The following is a 13,694-nucleotide window of genomic DNA, read 5'->3' as shown; positions in this document are numbered from 1 at the left end:
CCAGTGGTAGAATTTGCACAGGATATTAATGTAAACCAACTTTCACAGTTTATAGTAGTACGGTGGACTCTTTTTAATGTGAACCCCAGGGGGGGATCAGAAAAATTCAAATGATCCAAAATTTGAATTAACCAAAAATGACTATTTTAACAAAAAAGTAGTATAGTACTGTATAAATACATAAAATTTAATAAATTCATTGTAATGAATAATAATTAAAATATTATGCATTCTACTGTACCTTAGCAGCTGCCTTGTTTCACACAAAAATGCACTGTATAGAAACTAGTAAAACAACAGCATTGGCACACAATTTAGCACGTGTAATAATCCACTAATGACATTGCTCACTTAAAAAAGTTAGTGATTTTTGTTTGTTTGGGTTTGTTTAGTTTTCTATGATAGACAAAATCTTGGCTAGTGCATACTGTGGAGGATGATATATTTTCATTCCCCACCCTGAGAAGGTGGGGCCAGCTGGTAACACCCTCTCTCTGGTCAAGAGTGCAGACAGGTTGGGGAAATGTGCTGGAATAGGGAGGTAGGTAAAGGATGTTAGAAATGAAGGAGATGGAAGAGGAATTTATGGCCATTGGGGTAAGTTTTATTGAATTGTCATATGATTAAAATATTGTTTAGACAAGATACATAAATATATAGAATTAGGTACATAAATTCAAGATGAGTATATATAATTATATACTTTTAAAAATTACTTTTTCTTTTCTTTTTCTTATCCCCACCACCATAATCCTATGTCTGATATACGTGACAAATATTGAGTTACGAATACATATACGGTATAGATGATTGCACGTACACCCCTATTTTATTTTGACTAGGTTGTCCTTAGTGCGTGGCACTGCAACATGGAAACGTGTCTGAGGCTGAAAATACAATGAAAAGGGTTATACAAGAGTTCCTAAAGGTGTGAAGTTGAAATGTGTATTTAAACCTGAATGTGGTGTAAGAAAGCATAAATTGAGCATCTGATTTGCTGCAGCCTGGAGAACTAGCGATCTATTGTATGGGTGGATATTGAGCAATGAAATTGTTACAAATCTGATCAGATCTTCAATTGTAGGATGGGGAAATAGCGAACGGTTTGTCGTTGTTGGTGGGTCGATAGTGAGAATGGGGGCTATTAAGTCCAGGTGGATTGGGAGAGGTGTGGGTTGGCCTCTATATTGGCGAGAATAAACTGCATGGTAGCCACCACAGGTGTTATACAGGGGGGGGGGGGGGGGGTTGAAGGGTGTTGGGGCACTTGTTGGTGAAGCGATGTTGGGTGCAATGACTGCAGAGAGCGGAGGCCATTGTGTAGACTACTTGGAGTCACAGGCAGTGCCGATGCACTATGAGAGACTTGGTCTCTATTACAAAATTGGCTACTGCTAGGCCATCAGATGATATAGATCTTGATGGAACCTGCCCTAGCTACGTGGCACACTGGGGCGAAACACTGGCAAGCTGGAATATGTACTGTGTAATTTCATTTATATCGGAATTATGTGCCCTCTTCACATCGAACGGTTTGTATTGTATGACCCATTTCGAATGCATGACGTTTATTACATGTTCTTTAATGCATTTCGATCTTCCATTGGCTTTGCATAGATATAATGTGCACCTTGCAACATGTAAATATACAGATCTCTGTAAGAACCATAGCATAAGAATTGCATGTCATGCAGTGTTCCTTTGATTGCCTTGGTTTGAGTCTTTCACATATTTGGTTTGGTTTTATTTGGTTTTCGTTTGCTTCTCATGATAGAAAAGTCATATCCAGCATTTAAGTTTGTAGTACACTGATATTTGTGGGTAAAAATTACCTTGGGAGATGAATAAAATCAAGCAGAAGGAATGTACTAGACTTCTTGCTTTCACTGATTTTATTTGTTAAGCTTAATGATAAGAAATAATTGGTTCAGTGTACATAAAATCCAAATCTTTCTATATTTATATAAATAAAATAATTTTTTTGTACACTTAAAATTTTTTCCTCATACTTCTTTTTATCTCAGTCAACCTGGCTCTGCCTGTCACAAGCCCGGAGAAAGGGTGAGTGATACAGCTGGCCTCACTGGTGGCACATTATAAGACCATTTGATAGTCTTTCTTAGCATGGCGCCTTTCATTTACTTATTGCACGCAAGTATATCTTTTTATGGTTACTCCCTCTTTAGTGTTAGCCGTTCATTGTTAGAAATATCCAATTCACTGTCATTTCACAAGATACAAACATTATCTATCAATATTGACAGCTAGTTATTACAGGGTTATAAGATTTATTACCGGGCGAGTTGGCCGTGCGCGTAGAGGCGCGTGGCTGTGAGCTTGCATCCGGGAGATAGTAGGTTCGAGTCCCACTATCGGCAGCCCTGAAAATGGTTTTCCGTGGTTTCCCATTTTCACACCAGGCAAATGCTGGGGCTGTACCTTAATTAAGGCCACGGCCGCTTCCTTCCAACTCCTAGGCCTTCCCTGTCCTATCGTCGCCATAAGACCTATCTGTGTCGGTGCGACGTAAAGCAACTAGCAAAAAAAAAAAAAAAGATTTATTCATTCTAATATATATACTCCTGTTCAGTACAATTATATTTTACTTATAACATAATTATAATCTACCCCTATTCATGTTTCACTAAAACAATTAAAATATTAAAACATGAATAAGGTTCAGAAGTTAAGGAAAGGTTATATTTTTTTCTTGAGCTCATTTTACCCAAAATCTGAAAAATAAAAATGTGAATGACAGGTTGCTGACCCCGTTTAAAACAATTTGATGTTGCATATCAATGCATATTTTGACCATTTTTTTATTGTTTTGGTCATATTTGAGTGATATAAAGTCATATTTGGTTATAATTTCAGCATTTTTGTTTAAATTGAGGTGTCATTAACAAGGTGTGTGTTATGTACATAGAGTTTCAAACAGAGGATTCCCAAATAATGTAGTAGATATATTTTTCTCTCATTCCCAGAACAGACAGGTAGCAGGTTTGGAAGACCTGATTCCAAGAAGTAGCTGCTCTTTCTGAACAGGTTAGATTGCGATACGATATGTGTGAACTCGCAGAACGTGACGATAGTGTATTTCCACCTTTTGTATGGGATGTCACTGCAGTAGATATATTTAGGTCAGAAGCAATTAGCAAACAAGGAAATTCCATGTTATCTCTCTCCGAGTTCTTTCTTGAAGGGTCCGTTTACAGCTCCCTTCCCCTTTCACTACCAATGAATTTCAATAGATCGCCCTCAATAAATTTCCTATTAGGCAGCGTCTTCTAGCTTACGCTGACAAATACAATAATGCATGGTAATATTTCATTTTAATGTCAAAAACATTTCTTTAGCAGACAAAGTAGGGGTCCCTATACTACAAAAAACATAAAATTAAGCAATTTCCTCAACTGTGCCTAAAGTTGAAGGGCTAAAGAGCCTAAAATCACTTGTTTCTTTACTCATTTTCTGTTTGATTCAAATCCTAGTTAAATTAACTTATTTACATAATTCTTTCTGTAATGTGTTCCTTGGTTCAATACACTCAGATGTTTTTTTGATTGTTTTGAAATATTTCCACACTGAATGTAGTTATAAGGGTGTAAGTGAAACTCTGCATTGACTCACATTAGCAGTTTTAGTGGTGCTTTAAGTGAAACAATTCATTGACTCACATTATTGCTCATAGTGGTAGAAAAAGGCCAACTGCTAATCTAATCAATTGGATAATGTTGATTAAGAAAAGGATTATAATTTTTAGGAATAAATAAAGAATATATTTTCATACTTTATTTACCTAAAAATCGTAGAAGATAAAAATTTCATTGTTCCGTATTGAAATTATTGATGTTAAAAATTAAATAATTGAAAAGGAGGTTCAACCTATTCAATACTTAAAAGAAAGAAATGCAGTAATCGCATTCCTATTTAAATGGGACCGGTTTCGACCTTAGTCCAGGTCATCATCAGCCGTAAAAACATGTACAATGTTTATGAATATTGGAGGTCAGTTTCACACTCTGATAGGCACAAAGACACGACACCACATTCTGTCATGCACAAAGTCACAACACTATCAACTAATATACGAAGATCAAAAATAACTTGAAGTCGCAGACGAATAGATTTGTAGTAGAAAGCCGCCAGTTTTTACGGCTGATGATGACCTGGACTAAGGTCGAAACAGGTCCCATTTAAATAGGAATGTGATTACTGCATTTCTTTCTTTTAAGTATTGAATAGGTTGAACCTCCTTTTCAATTATTTAATTTTTAACATAAAAATCATAGCTCAAAATTCTTAGGATGTTTTCACCATTGATTTGCTTGCCGAAGGGCTAGAACTGTGGAGTTTTTGGATTTATTTAGGAAAACCGAGCGAGAACTGCACAAGAATTACAATATTGTTTAGACAAGATACATAAATTAAATATATAAAAGTAGATACATATTGAAGATGAGTATATATACACATTTTTAAATTACTTTTTCTTTTCTTTTTCCCTTTGTAGTCCTACGCCTGGTATACGTGACGACAAATATTGAGTTATGAATACATATGCAGTATAGGTAATTGCGTGTTTCTGATTGCACTTACACCCCTGCTTTATACTTGGTTGTCCTTGCTGGCCCTGTGGTGTAGGGGTAGCATGCCTGCCTCTTACCTGGAGAACCCGGGTTCGTTTCCCAGCCAGGTCAGGGATTTTTACCTAGACCTGAGGGCTGGTTCAAAGTCCACTCAGCCTATGTGATTAGAATTGAGGAGCTATCTGACAGTGAGATAGCGGCCCCGGTCTAGAAAGCCAAGAATAATGGCCGAGAGGATTTGTCGTGCTGACTACATGACACCTCATAAAAATTGCAGGCTTTCAGGCTGAGCAGCGGTTACTTGGTAGGCCAAGGCCTTTTAAGGGCTGTAGTGCCATGGGGTTTGGTTTTGGTTCTTGGTTATCCTCAGTTTTTAGGTCATACAAAGCTGGTTTTTAGGGCATGTTTTGTACTTCTTTAGGTCATAAACTTACGAACCCTAGCCATGACACATATGGTGACTGCATAAAAACATTCAAAAAATTATAGCTGTGAATGATAAACATTGATATGTGAAGAACAACATATAAATAAAATATTGAACACAAATTGAATGTATTCTGAACTATTTCTCAGTCTTTCAGATGTTAAATCAAAATAAAATGAACTGATCAGCAAAATACATAGGCGCAATCACTACAATGACATGCGAGTCCACATATTGAAGTGCTTCTTTAAGTTATGTTTCTTGTATTCTTGATTTTAGCTTATATTATTGGTGATACACTCTTAAAAACATTATAGTGTCCATACGGGACACTGAATGAAAATAAAGTAAGGCTACGGAGAAGTTTCAAATGGTTAATGTTCTTCTATATTATGACCTTGCAATAAGGATGCAGTTGGTGGTCATTATGGATGTAACCCCCTGTGAGTGGGTCGATGTTACCTACCATTAATACCGCTGTATGAAGGACACCATGGGTTTCTGCAGTTAGTATCATTAGGGCAGAAGCACCATGGGTTTTACCACTATATTTGGAACACCCTAGGTCTACGTTACCTGTGATTAGAACCGCTATGTGAGGAACATCACGGGTCTGGACGTTGCCTGTGATTAGTACCACTATGTTAGGAACACCATGGATCTGCGTTACCTATGAATAGTACCATTATGTGAGGAACACCATAGGTCTGTATTACGTGTGAGTAGTACTCTATGTGAGGAACATCATGGATCTATTGCCATTGATGCTTTCACGGCCCATACTTATAGACTTGATACTGTATAGGCAGTTGGGCTTATGCCATGTCAAGAAAATAAGATAAAATTCTTTACGTTTCACAGAGAACAGTGCTCTGCATCATCAGAAGAAATCTCGACTGCCCACAAGAAAGGCTTCTTAAACAATGACACTTTAAATTTAGACGTTATAATAGAAGTGGAAATGGTACATTCATTCAGCACCAGATGGCTCCCAGGACGTGGCACAGTGCTAATTGCTTGTGAGTAGTACCACTATGTGAGAAATACAATGGGTCTGCATTACCTGTGATCAGTACCACTATATGAGGAACACCATGGGTCTACTTTACCAGTAATTAGTACCATTATGAGGGGCCAGTAACCTGAATTTTGGACCCCTTTTGACAACAAGCATCATCGATATGATTTTGCTTTGGAAGCAGTCCCTGGTTCCATTTATACCATTGTTTTAAGTTCATAATCATTTTTTTATTGTTATCTTTTTGAATTCTAGTCAGTGGATGGATTTTGGAATTCTGATTGTCATATCATTGCACTTCATCACATACCATTAGAGGCGTATGACTGAGATGTTAGGCCCCTTTAAATAACAAACTTCATCATCATTGATATTGATGTAGAGCTCCGACTAAAAGGTATGTGTTGAAGATGTGTGTGGATGTTCCCCATTGCTCAGCTGGAATGACAAGCTACTTACAGTGATTCAGTCAATATTATTCATCGATTAAAGAAAGGCAAGGGCCAGGAAGGGCATGAAAATAAAATTTTCTGTAGAATTTGTTAACCTAATACCATTGGGGTTGGAAAAGAACAAGAGTTGACCAAGAGAGGTTGGATAGGAGAGATGAAAGTGTGGAGCCTGACACAAGTAAGTGAAAGCAACATCAGGACTCAGCTAAGAGTCCTGTGGTCACCAGCCCATATTCCCAAGTTGAGATCCCCCTCTCTTACAACGGCCAGGGTATACTGTGGATATTATACTACCACCCCCACCCACAGGGGGATTGCTGGAAAGAGGCTGGTTATCTAGTTGCACTTCCTATAAAAAAGAAAACCACCACCACCACTACCACCACTTTTACTGGAGATAGTGAAATGGTGGTAATACAGTTGCTTAACAATATTAAGAAGATCAAAACAGGCAACGTGAAACTTTTCCATTAATATTAGCTCTGTCAAAAAAAATGCTCATAATAAAAAGTTGTGCAGATCTTTTTATGTTCCTTGCATTTTTAACATGCAAGGAATATTAATGGAGTTATTTGATTTATTATTATTATTATTATTATTATTATTATTATTATTATTATTTTATATTGACTGAGCAAGTGGCTGTGCGGTGTGGGTCACACAGCTATCAGCTTGCATTCGGGAGATAGTGGGTGCGAATCCTGCTGAAGATGGTTTTTCTCTGGCTTCCCATTTTCACACCAGACAAATGCTGGGGCTCTACCTTAATTAAGGCCACGGTCACTTCCTTCTCACTCCCACCCCCACACCGGCCTCTCACTGCTGGGTTCTGTCATTCAAATCCTGGTCACTCCATGTGAGATTTGTGCTGGACAAAGTGGGGGTGGGACAGGTTTTTCTGTGGGTACTCCAGTTTTCCGTGTCATCTTTCATTCCAGCGACACTCTCCAATATCATTTCATTTCATCTGTCATTAATCATTGCCCCAGAGGAGTGCAACAGGCTTCAGCAGCCGGCACAATTTCTATCCTTGCCACTAGATAGGGGCTTCATTCATTCCATTTCTGACCTGATCAAATGACCGGAAACAGGCTGACGATTAAAACTGGAAGTATTCTTCAATAGGGAAATTGTAGTCAGGTTCCTGAGGTTTTGCTTCTCCAGAAATAGGCACAATACATTATAACAAAATCCCAGAAGGGATAAAATCAGACACAGAAGTAAAAGAACGAACATACAGATGAACATACAAACAACCAGATCTCATGGTAATACAGTAATGATGAGCCTTGGGCTAACAAGCAACTGTTGCTCAGCCCAAAGGCCTGCAGATTATGAGGTGACATGTGATCAGTGTGATGAATCCTTTTGCCTTTCTAGACCACGGTTGCTATCTCACAGACTGTTAGTTCCTCAACTTTTCTCTCGTAGACTGAGTGGACCTCAGATCAAAACCACGGCCTTTGGGTAAGAGAGGCTTGCTATCCTGGCTACAAACTCAGAAGTTATGTTAACAAATAGAATAACAGGTTATATAAAGTTTTCATGTTTATTTGGGGGAGCCTCCGTGGCTCAGACGGCAGTGCGTCGGCCTCTCACCGCTGAATACCGTGGTTCAAATCCCGGTCACTCCATGTGAGACCTGTGCTGGACAAAGCGGAGGTGGGACAGGTTTTTCTCCGGGTACTCCGGTTTTCCCTGTCATCATTCATTCCAGCAACGCTCTCCATTCTCATTTCATAGCATTTATCAGTCATTAATAAATCACTTTGGGAGTGGCGACCCCATCGTACCATATATCTGCTTCATTCATCACATCCCTGACCCGATCAATGACTGGAAAACAGGTTGTAGGTTTTCATTTTTTCATGTTTATTTGCTCTTGTGCATGTCCATCCTGGGTTTTTCTGGGTGCTGATATGGGTTAAGTAGTTTTAAAATTCTTACAAATATTAAAGTTATTGAACGATCATGGAAGGAAAACGTTAATGATTGTTATTGCTTGCCTCCTCTTTTGCCAGAACTGAACAACTTTGTGATCAGTTTCTACACATTCATTCACTGCAAACTGGTTTTCACTATCATAATGAAAGCTACACTTGTCATCAACTCTGACAATATCTAAAAAATTATCTTCCATCATGCTTTCATTACAACTGGATAGAGACGTGTAGGATGGCAGCTGTCAACGTTGAATACGAGGCATAGAATTATGTTAAGAATGTAGTAAAGTGATGAATTGAACCGACTGTTGTCTTCAGAGGGCACTGTTCAGCTCTGTAGCTAAATGATAGAGTGCTGGCCTTTGGACAAGGGGTCCCTGGTTTGAATCCTGTCCACGTAGAGGATTTTTTACATTCATTAGTTAATTCCTCTGGTTCGAGGACTGGATAGTTATGCCATCTTCGATATTACATTTAATCATAGGTAAGGTAAACCATCGTTTAATTTAAACACTCTACTTCTGTCATTATCAGCATAGATCTGGAAGTATCTATTACTAAGCATATTGCTAAGTAAGGTCATAAGTTTACGACATGGGATAACGCTTAAAAATTTTAGGAGTCCTTCTCGCCAGACAGTATCATAGGCAGCTGATAGATCCAAAAAGGCAGCCATGCTTACCGATTTCCTCTCATATCCATTTTCGATATACGTGGTGAGAGACAGTATTTGATCATTAAAACTTCTAGGTCTAAATCCTGCTTGCTCTGTGGGAATGTAACTGTTGATTGGTTCATAAATTCTATTGTTGGTCAGTCGCTCAAGGTTTATGTGAGATTTGGAAGTGCTATTGGACAGTTGCTTTTCACTTTAGATGCATCTTTATTTGGCTTCAGTATGGTTATTATCTTTGAGATTGTTTTCTTCATCAAAGGTGGAATGTTTGCAATTTGCAGAATATTAGTGAAGAAGTTGGTTTAACTATTTTATTGTGGCTGGTCCGCAATGAGCCAAAAATTCAGGATAAATTCTATCAAATCCAGCAGCTTTTCCAAGTTTTATACTTTTTATTGCAGCTTTAGTTTCCTCTTCTTTGAATGGAATAGAGAATTCAGAAGACTCCGGTGCTGCTCTTTTCTTGATGTTCAACTTTAATTTGATATCCTCTTTGGTTCGCTTGTCTTTTGTGTTTTTGGAAACTGATGTTAGATGATTAGCAAAATCATTCAGATTGATGGCTGTTTTTGGTCTTTTAGTTGCAGGGTTTAAAGAGTCCAACTACCTAATTATAGGCGAGGCCTTCCTCTAGAAGGGGTGTAATCTAGGGATTCTACTATTTCATGCCAGCTAGAATAGATAGATTAAACAAAGCAAATTATGTAACCAAAAACACATACAACAAAAAGAACTTATCGATTCCGGCACAATTAAGACATTCTAAAACTGTCACACAGACAGGTGACTGATGCAAGTGAAACTATTTTCAAAACTACTAATACAGCTGAAATTGATAAAATACAATAGAAAGAAGAATAATGAATGTGTATAAATGACCAATGTCAAGTTAATGGCCATTGGAGAATAGCTTCAAATAACACCATTTATATGGAAATCAAACCAGTATTGAGCACAATTAGAAAGAAGCACATCTCATTTTTTGGACATCTTATTAGAACTCTGGAAAGTAGAATTAGTAGAAAAGTAATAGAAAAATTATATGGATCACAGAAATTAAGAATGATATTAATAAACTTCAAATAACACCAAATGATCTTAAGAACAAAACAGACAAAATTAAGATTTTCAATGCTTCACATGTGAGACTGCAAACCAAAAGGGGCAAAAGGCAGAGTGTTTTCACCTGAAGAAAGGATGTCAGCATCTGAGAGGATGAAGAAATATTGGAAGCATAGAAAAGATAATATTTTGGTATAATTGGCTGGAGTGTTAGACTTAAAATATTACATTATTATTATTTTTATTATTATTATTATTCACAAGGCACTGTCAGATGATACCACCTCGTGTTGACAAACAGAACTCCAGTGTCAGGCTAAACTGAAGACTAGGAGAGTGTGACATTTGAAATCCAAGTTAACTCGTGATTGGGACGATGTAAAATATGCCGCGGTTCGAGTTACCTCGGGCGTGGGAGGGGAAAGGTTAACTAAGTCCATTTACCTCATTATAGACTACAAAAGACAACTTCAAACTGTTTCAGTGTTCAGTAACAAATGTCTAATAAATTGCCCTCACATCTATATTATCTACCATTTGGTTTTCCATATTCAGTCAAAAGCTTAAAAGTTTAGTTTGTGGGGCTCAGGCTATTACACCAAACCATATTATACAACACCATTATATAATTTATAGAATAATGTGAATAGTATACATATAATCATTAGTTAAACATCATATTTCTGTATATCACTAAAATGAATTTATTTTACCTCTATAATTTTGTATCCTTATTGATAATTAAGGGAGCCTCCGTGGCTCAGACGGCAGCGCGGCGGCCTCTCACCGCTGGATACCGTGGTTCAAATCCCGGTCGTTCCATGTGAGATTTGTACTGGACAAAACGGAGGCGGGACAGGTTTTTCTCCGGGTACTCCGGTTTTCCCTGTCATCTTTCATTCCAGCAACACTCTCCATTCTCATTTCATAGCATTTATCAGTCCTTAATAGACCACTTTGGGAGTGGCGACCCCATCGTACTAATAGCCTATATCTGCTTCATTCATTCCATCCCTGATCCGGTCAATGACTGGAAAACAGGTTGTAGGTTTTCATTTTCATTGATAATTAAGAACTAAATATTAGTTTTGCTAGTGGTTTTTACGTTGCACCGACACAGATAGGTCTTATGGCGATGATGGGGTAGGAAAGGCCTAGGGGTTGGAAGGAAGCGGCCGTGGCCTTGATTAAGGTACAGCCCCAGCATTTGCCTGGTGTGAAAATGGGAAACCATGGAAAACTATCTTCAGGGCTGCTGACAGTGGGATTCGAACCCACTATCTCCTGGATGCAAGCTCACAGCCATGCGTCTCTAACCGCACGGCCAACTCAGCCGGTAAAATATTAGTTTTGTTATGTTAGTTACATTACTTTCTACAGGTTTGAGTACACATTAAACATTTCCTTTTAAATATCCTTGGTTTGCCTATGCCTCTAATTTCAGCTGGGATTTAGTTCGAGGAACATATGGTAGCAGGTATAAATGAGTTGTTGTATGGGTTACTGTGATGAATGTGAAATGACAAGGGGGATTGTGTGGATGACCTTGAGGGAGGGGAAAGGTATTTAAAATCTGTTCTAAGATAGTCCGGTTTGCTTGTTTGCAGAACATTCTGGAAGAGGGAAACAGCATGGTATTTACGTAGTATTTACATCGTTCGGTTAATCTTAGCCATGACAGCTGACAGAGGAGAAGGGCTAATATGACTTTGGACTGCGATATTTAATATGAATCGAGCACACCTCACTGTAGTTGACATGAAAGTGTTACATCTCCTTGTCAAATATTGGGAATATTATACTCTGAAATAAAAATTTTCTTGTGTTTCTTGGAATAAACTCCCTCATCCTTTTTTGCAGAATGTTATGAATTTGCATCCGTTTTTACTCACTGCAGGAGTAGATACTCTGAAATTCATAAGTTTGTTATATTTTGAAATTACATATTATTTTGAGTTTGTGTGCATGCATTTATGGTTTTAATTTCTTTGACAATGCCTATTGTATGTAACATATTTTTTGACTCAATAAATTCTACTCAGTTTTCAATTTTGAAAGAAGATATATTATATATCTTAGAAAACAAAACTTACTGAATAAAAATATTGTAATATCTAATAATAATTGTAACATTTTATGGCCAACCAAGAACCACTCCAGTCAATTATACAAAGAAAATCTAGCTTTTCTATGCTTCCAATATTTCTTTATCCTCTCAGATGCGACATCCTTTCTTCAGTTGAGAACACTCTACCTTTTGTCCGTTTTATTAATTTTGGATTGTAGTCTCATAAGAGAATCTTAATTTTGTCTGTTTCATTCTTGAGATCATTTAGTGTAATTTGTAGTTCATTAATATCATTCTTAATTTCTGTGATCCATTTAATCCTGGTATTGCTATTCCATAATATTTCTATTATTTTTCTGCGAATTCTAGTTTCTGGGGTTCTAATACGATTGTCAATAAATGAGATACACTTCTTTCTAATTGTGCTCAAATACTGATTCAATTTCCTTGTAAAGTGAATAATAATAATAATAATAATAATAATAATAATAATAATAATAATAATAACTTTGTGGGCATTTGGTAGTAACTTTATTATCAAAGTGTATGACCTTGATAATCTTTAGCCCAGATGGAATGCCAGTACTAACAATTTATAAAATCTTCTTGTTGTAGGATTTTGGAGAACAGCAGTGGAGAAGACCTCTTATCTCCAAATTTGGACAACCTCATGATGTCATCACGAAGCCTAATGAACGGCGGTGTTGATCTGGAGTTGGACGATATTTGCCCGAATCCTCAGGGGGACGGCGATTGGTGCAGACCCACTCTACGAGTGAGTGACTTTGATCAGGACGAGTCGGACACGGACAATTCTGCAGATTATGCAGCTGATAGTGACGAGTGCCCTGTATGAACTTGTTTCTAGAGACTTTATTACTTGTTTGTGTATAGTTTGAGATTGAATAAAATGATTAAAACAGGTAATCATTTTTAATCATTTTACAGTGTTGGTCAAAATAGCAAGAAGATCCCCCAAGAGCTCCTCTGTGTAATCATTTAAGTAATTTACAGATTTTCGACAATGTCTAGAAAGAGATTTTAATTGCTTTTTTTATTTTTTTTTTTCAAAGTGTGGTTACGTTCCTAATCCCAAAAAACATACGGAAATTTCTGACTTAATATTACAAAACTTGTTGATTGACTGAGTGATTGATTGATCAATATGTAATTCAGTTTAAGAGACATTATCATAATAACATCATCCCATTCAGTGGTAGTGTGTCAGAGGTAGTTGGATTTTTGAAGAGTGGAAAACAGTCCAATTACAATAGGTTGAAGATAACGTCCTCCTAATCAACCTTTTAAACCTACGTTAATCCTAATTTTTCATCAATACAGACCAAACAAGGAAACAGTTTATTCAACACTCCATGTCGTATGCTGTCGGCATGTGAAAGATCTCTGGTGACACATTTGGTGTTAACCCAACAAAATTAATTAAAACTTAGCCATGAAT

At 37.3% G+C, this 13,694-nt stretch overlaps 1 protein-coding gene across 2 annotated transcripts in view; it reads left to right on the top strand.

The window, feature by feature from the left end:
* The window catches only part of LOC136885478 (uncharacterized), a 574,475-nt gene extending 561,294 nt beyond the window's left edge, over nucleotides 1-13,181 (top strand). The window contains exon 12 of one of the 2 annotated variants that reach the window (XM_067158055.2): nucleotides 12,851-13,181. In XM_067158055.2, the coding sequence (XP_067014156.2) occupies nucleotides 12,851-13,091 (241 nt within the window). In that variant the 3' untranslated portion in view covers nucleotides 13,092-13,181. The remainder of the gene's footprint in view (nucleotides 1-12,850) is intronic. The other variant, XM_067158056.2, reaches the window with a different exon arrangement.
* The last annotated feature ends 513 nt before the right edge of the window (nucleotides 13,182-13,694 follow it).

This window comes from Anabrus simplex, chromosome 14 (genome assembly GCF_040414725.1).
Source record: "Anabrus simplex isolate iqAnaSimp1 chromosome 14, ASM4041472v1, whole genome shotgun sequence".
Taxonomy (NCBI): domain Eukaryota; kingdom Metazoa; phylum Arthropoda; class Insecta; order Orthoptera; family Tettigoniidae; genus Anabrus; species Anabrus simplex.
Note: the sequence above shows the minus strand (reverse complement) of the source record. Positions and strands in the feature narration are given on the sequence as shown.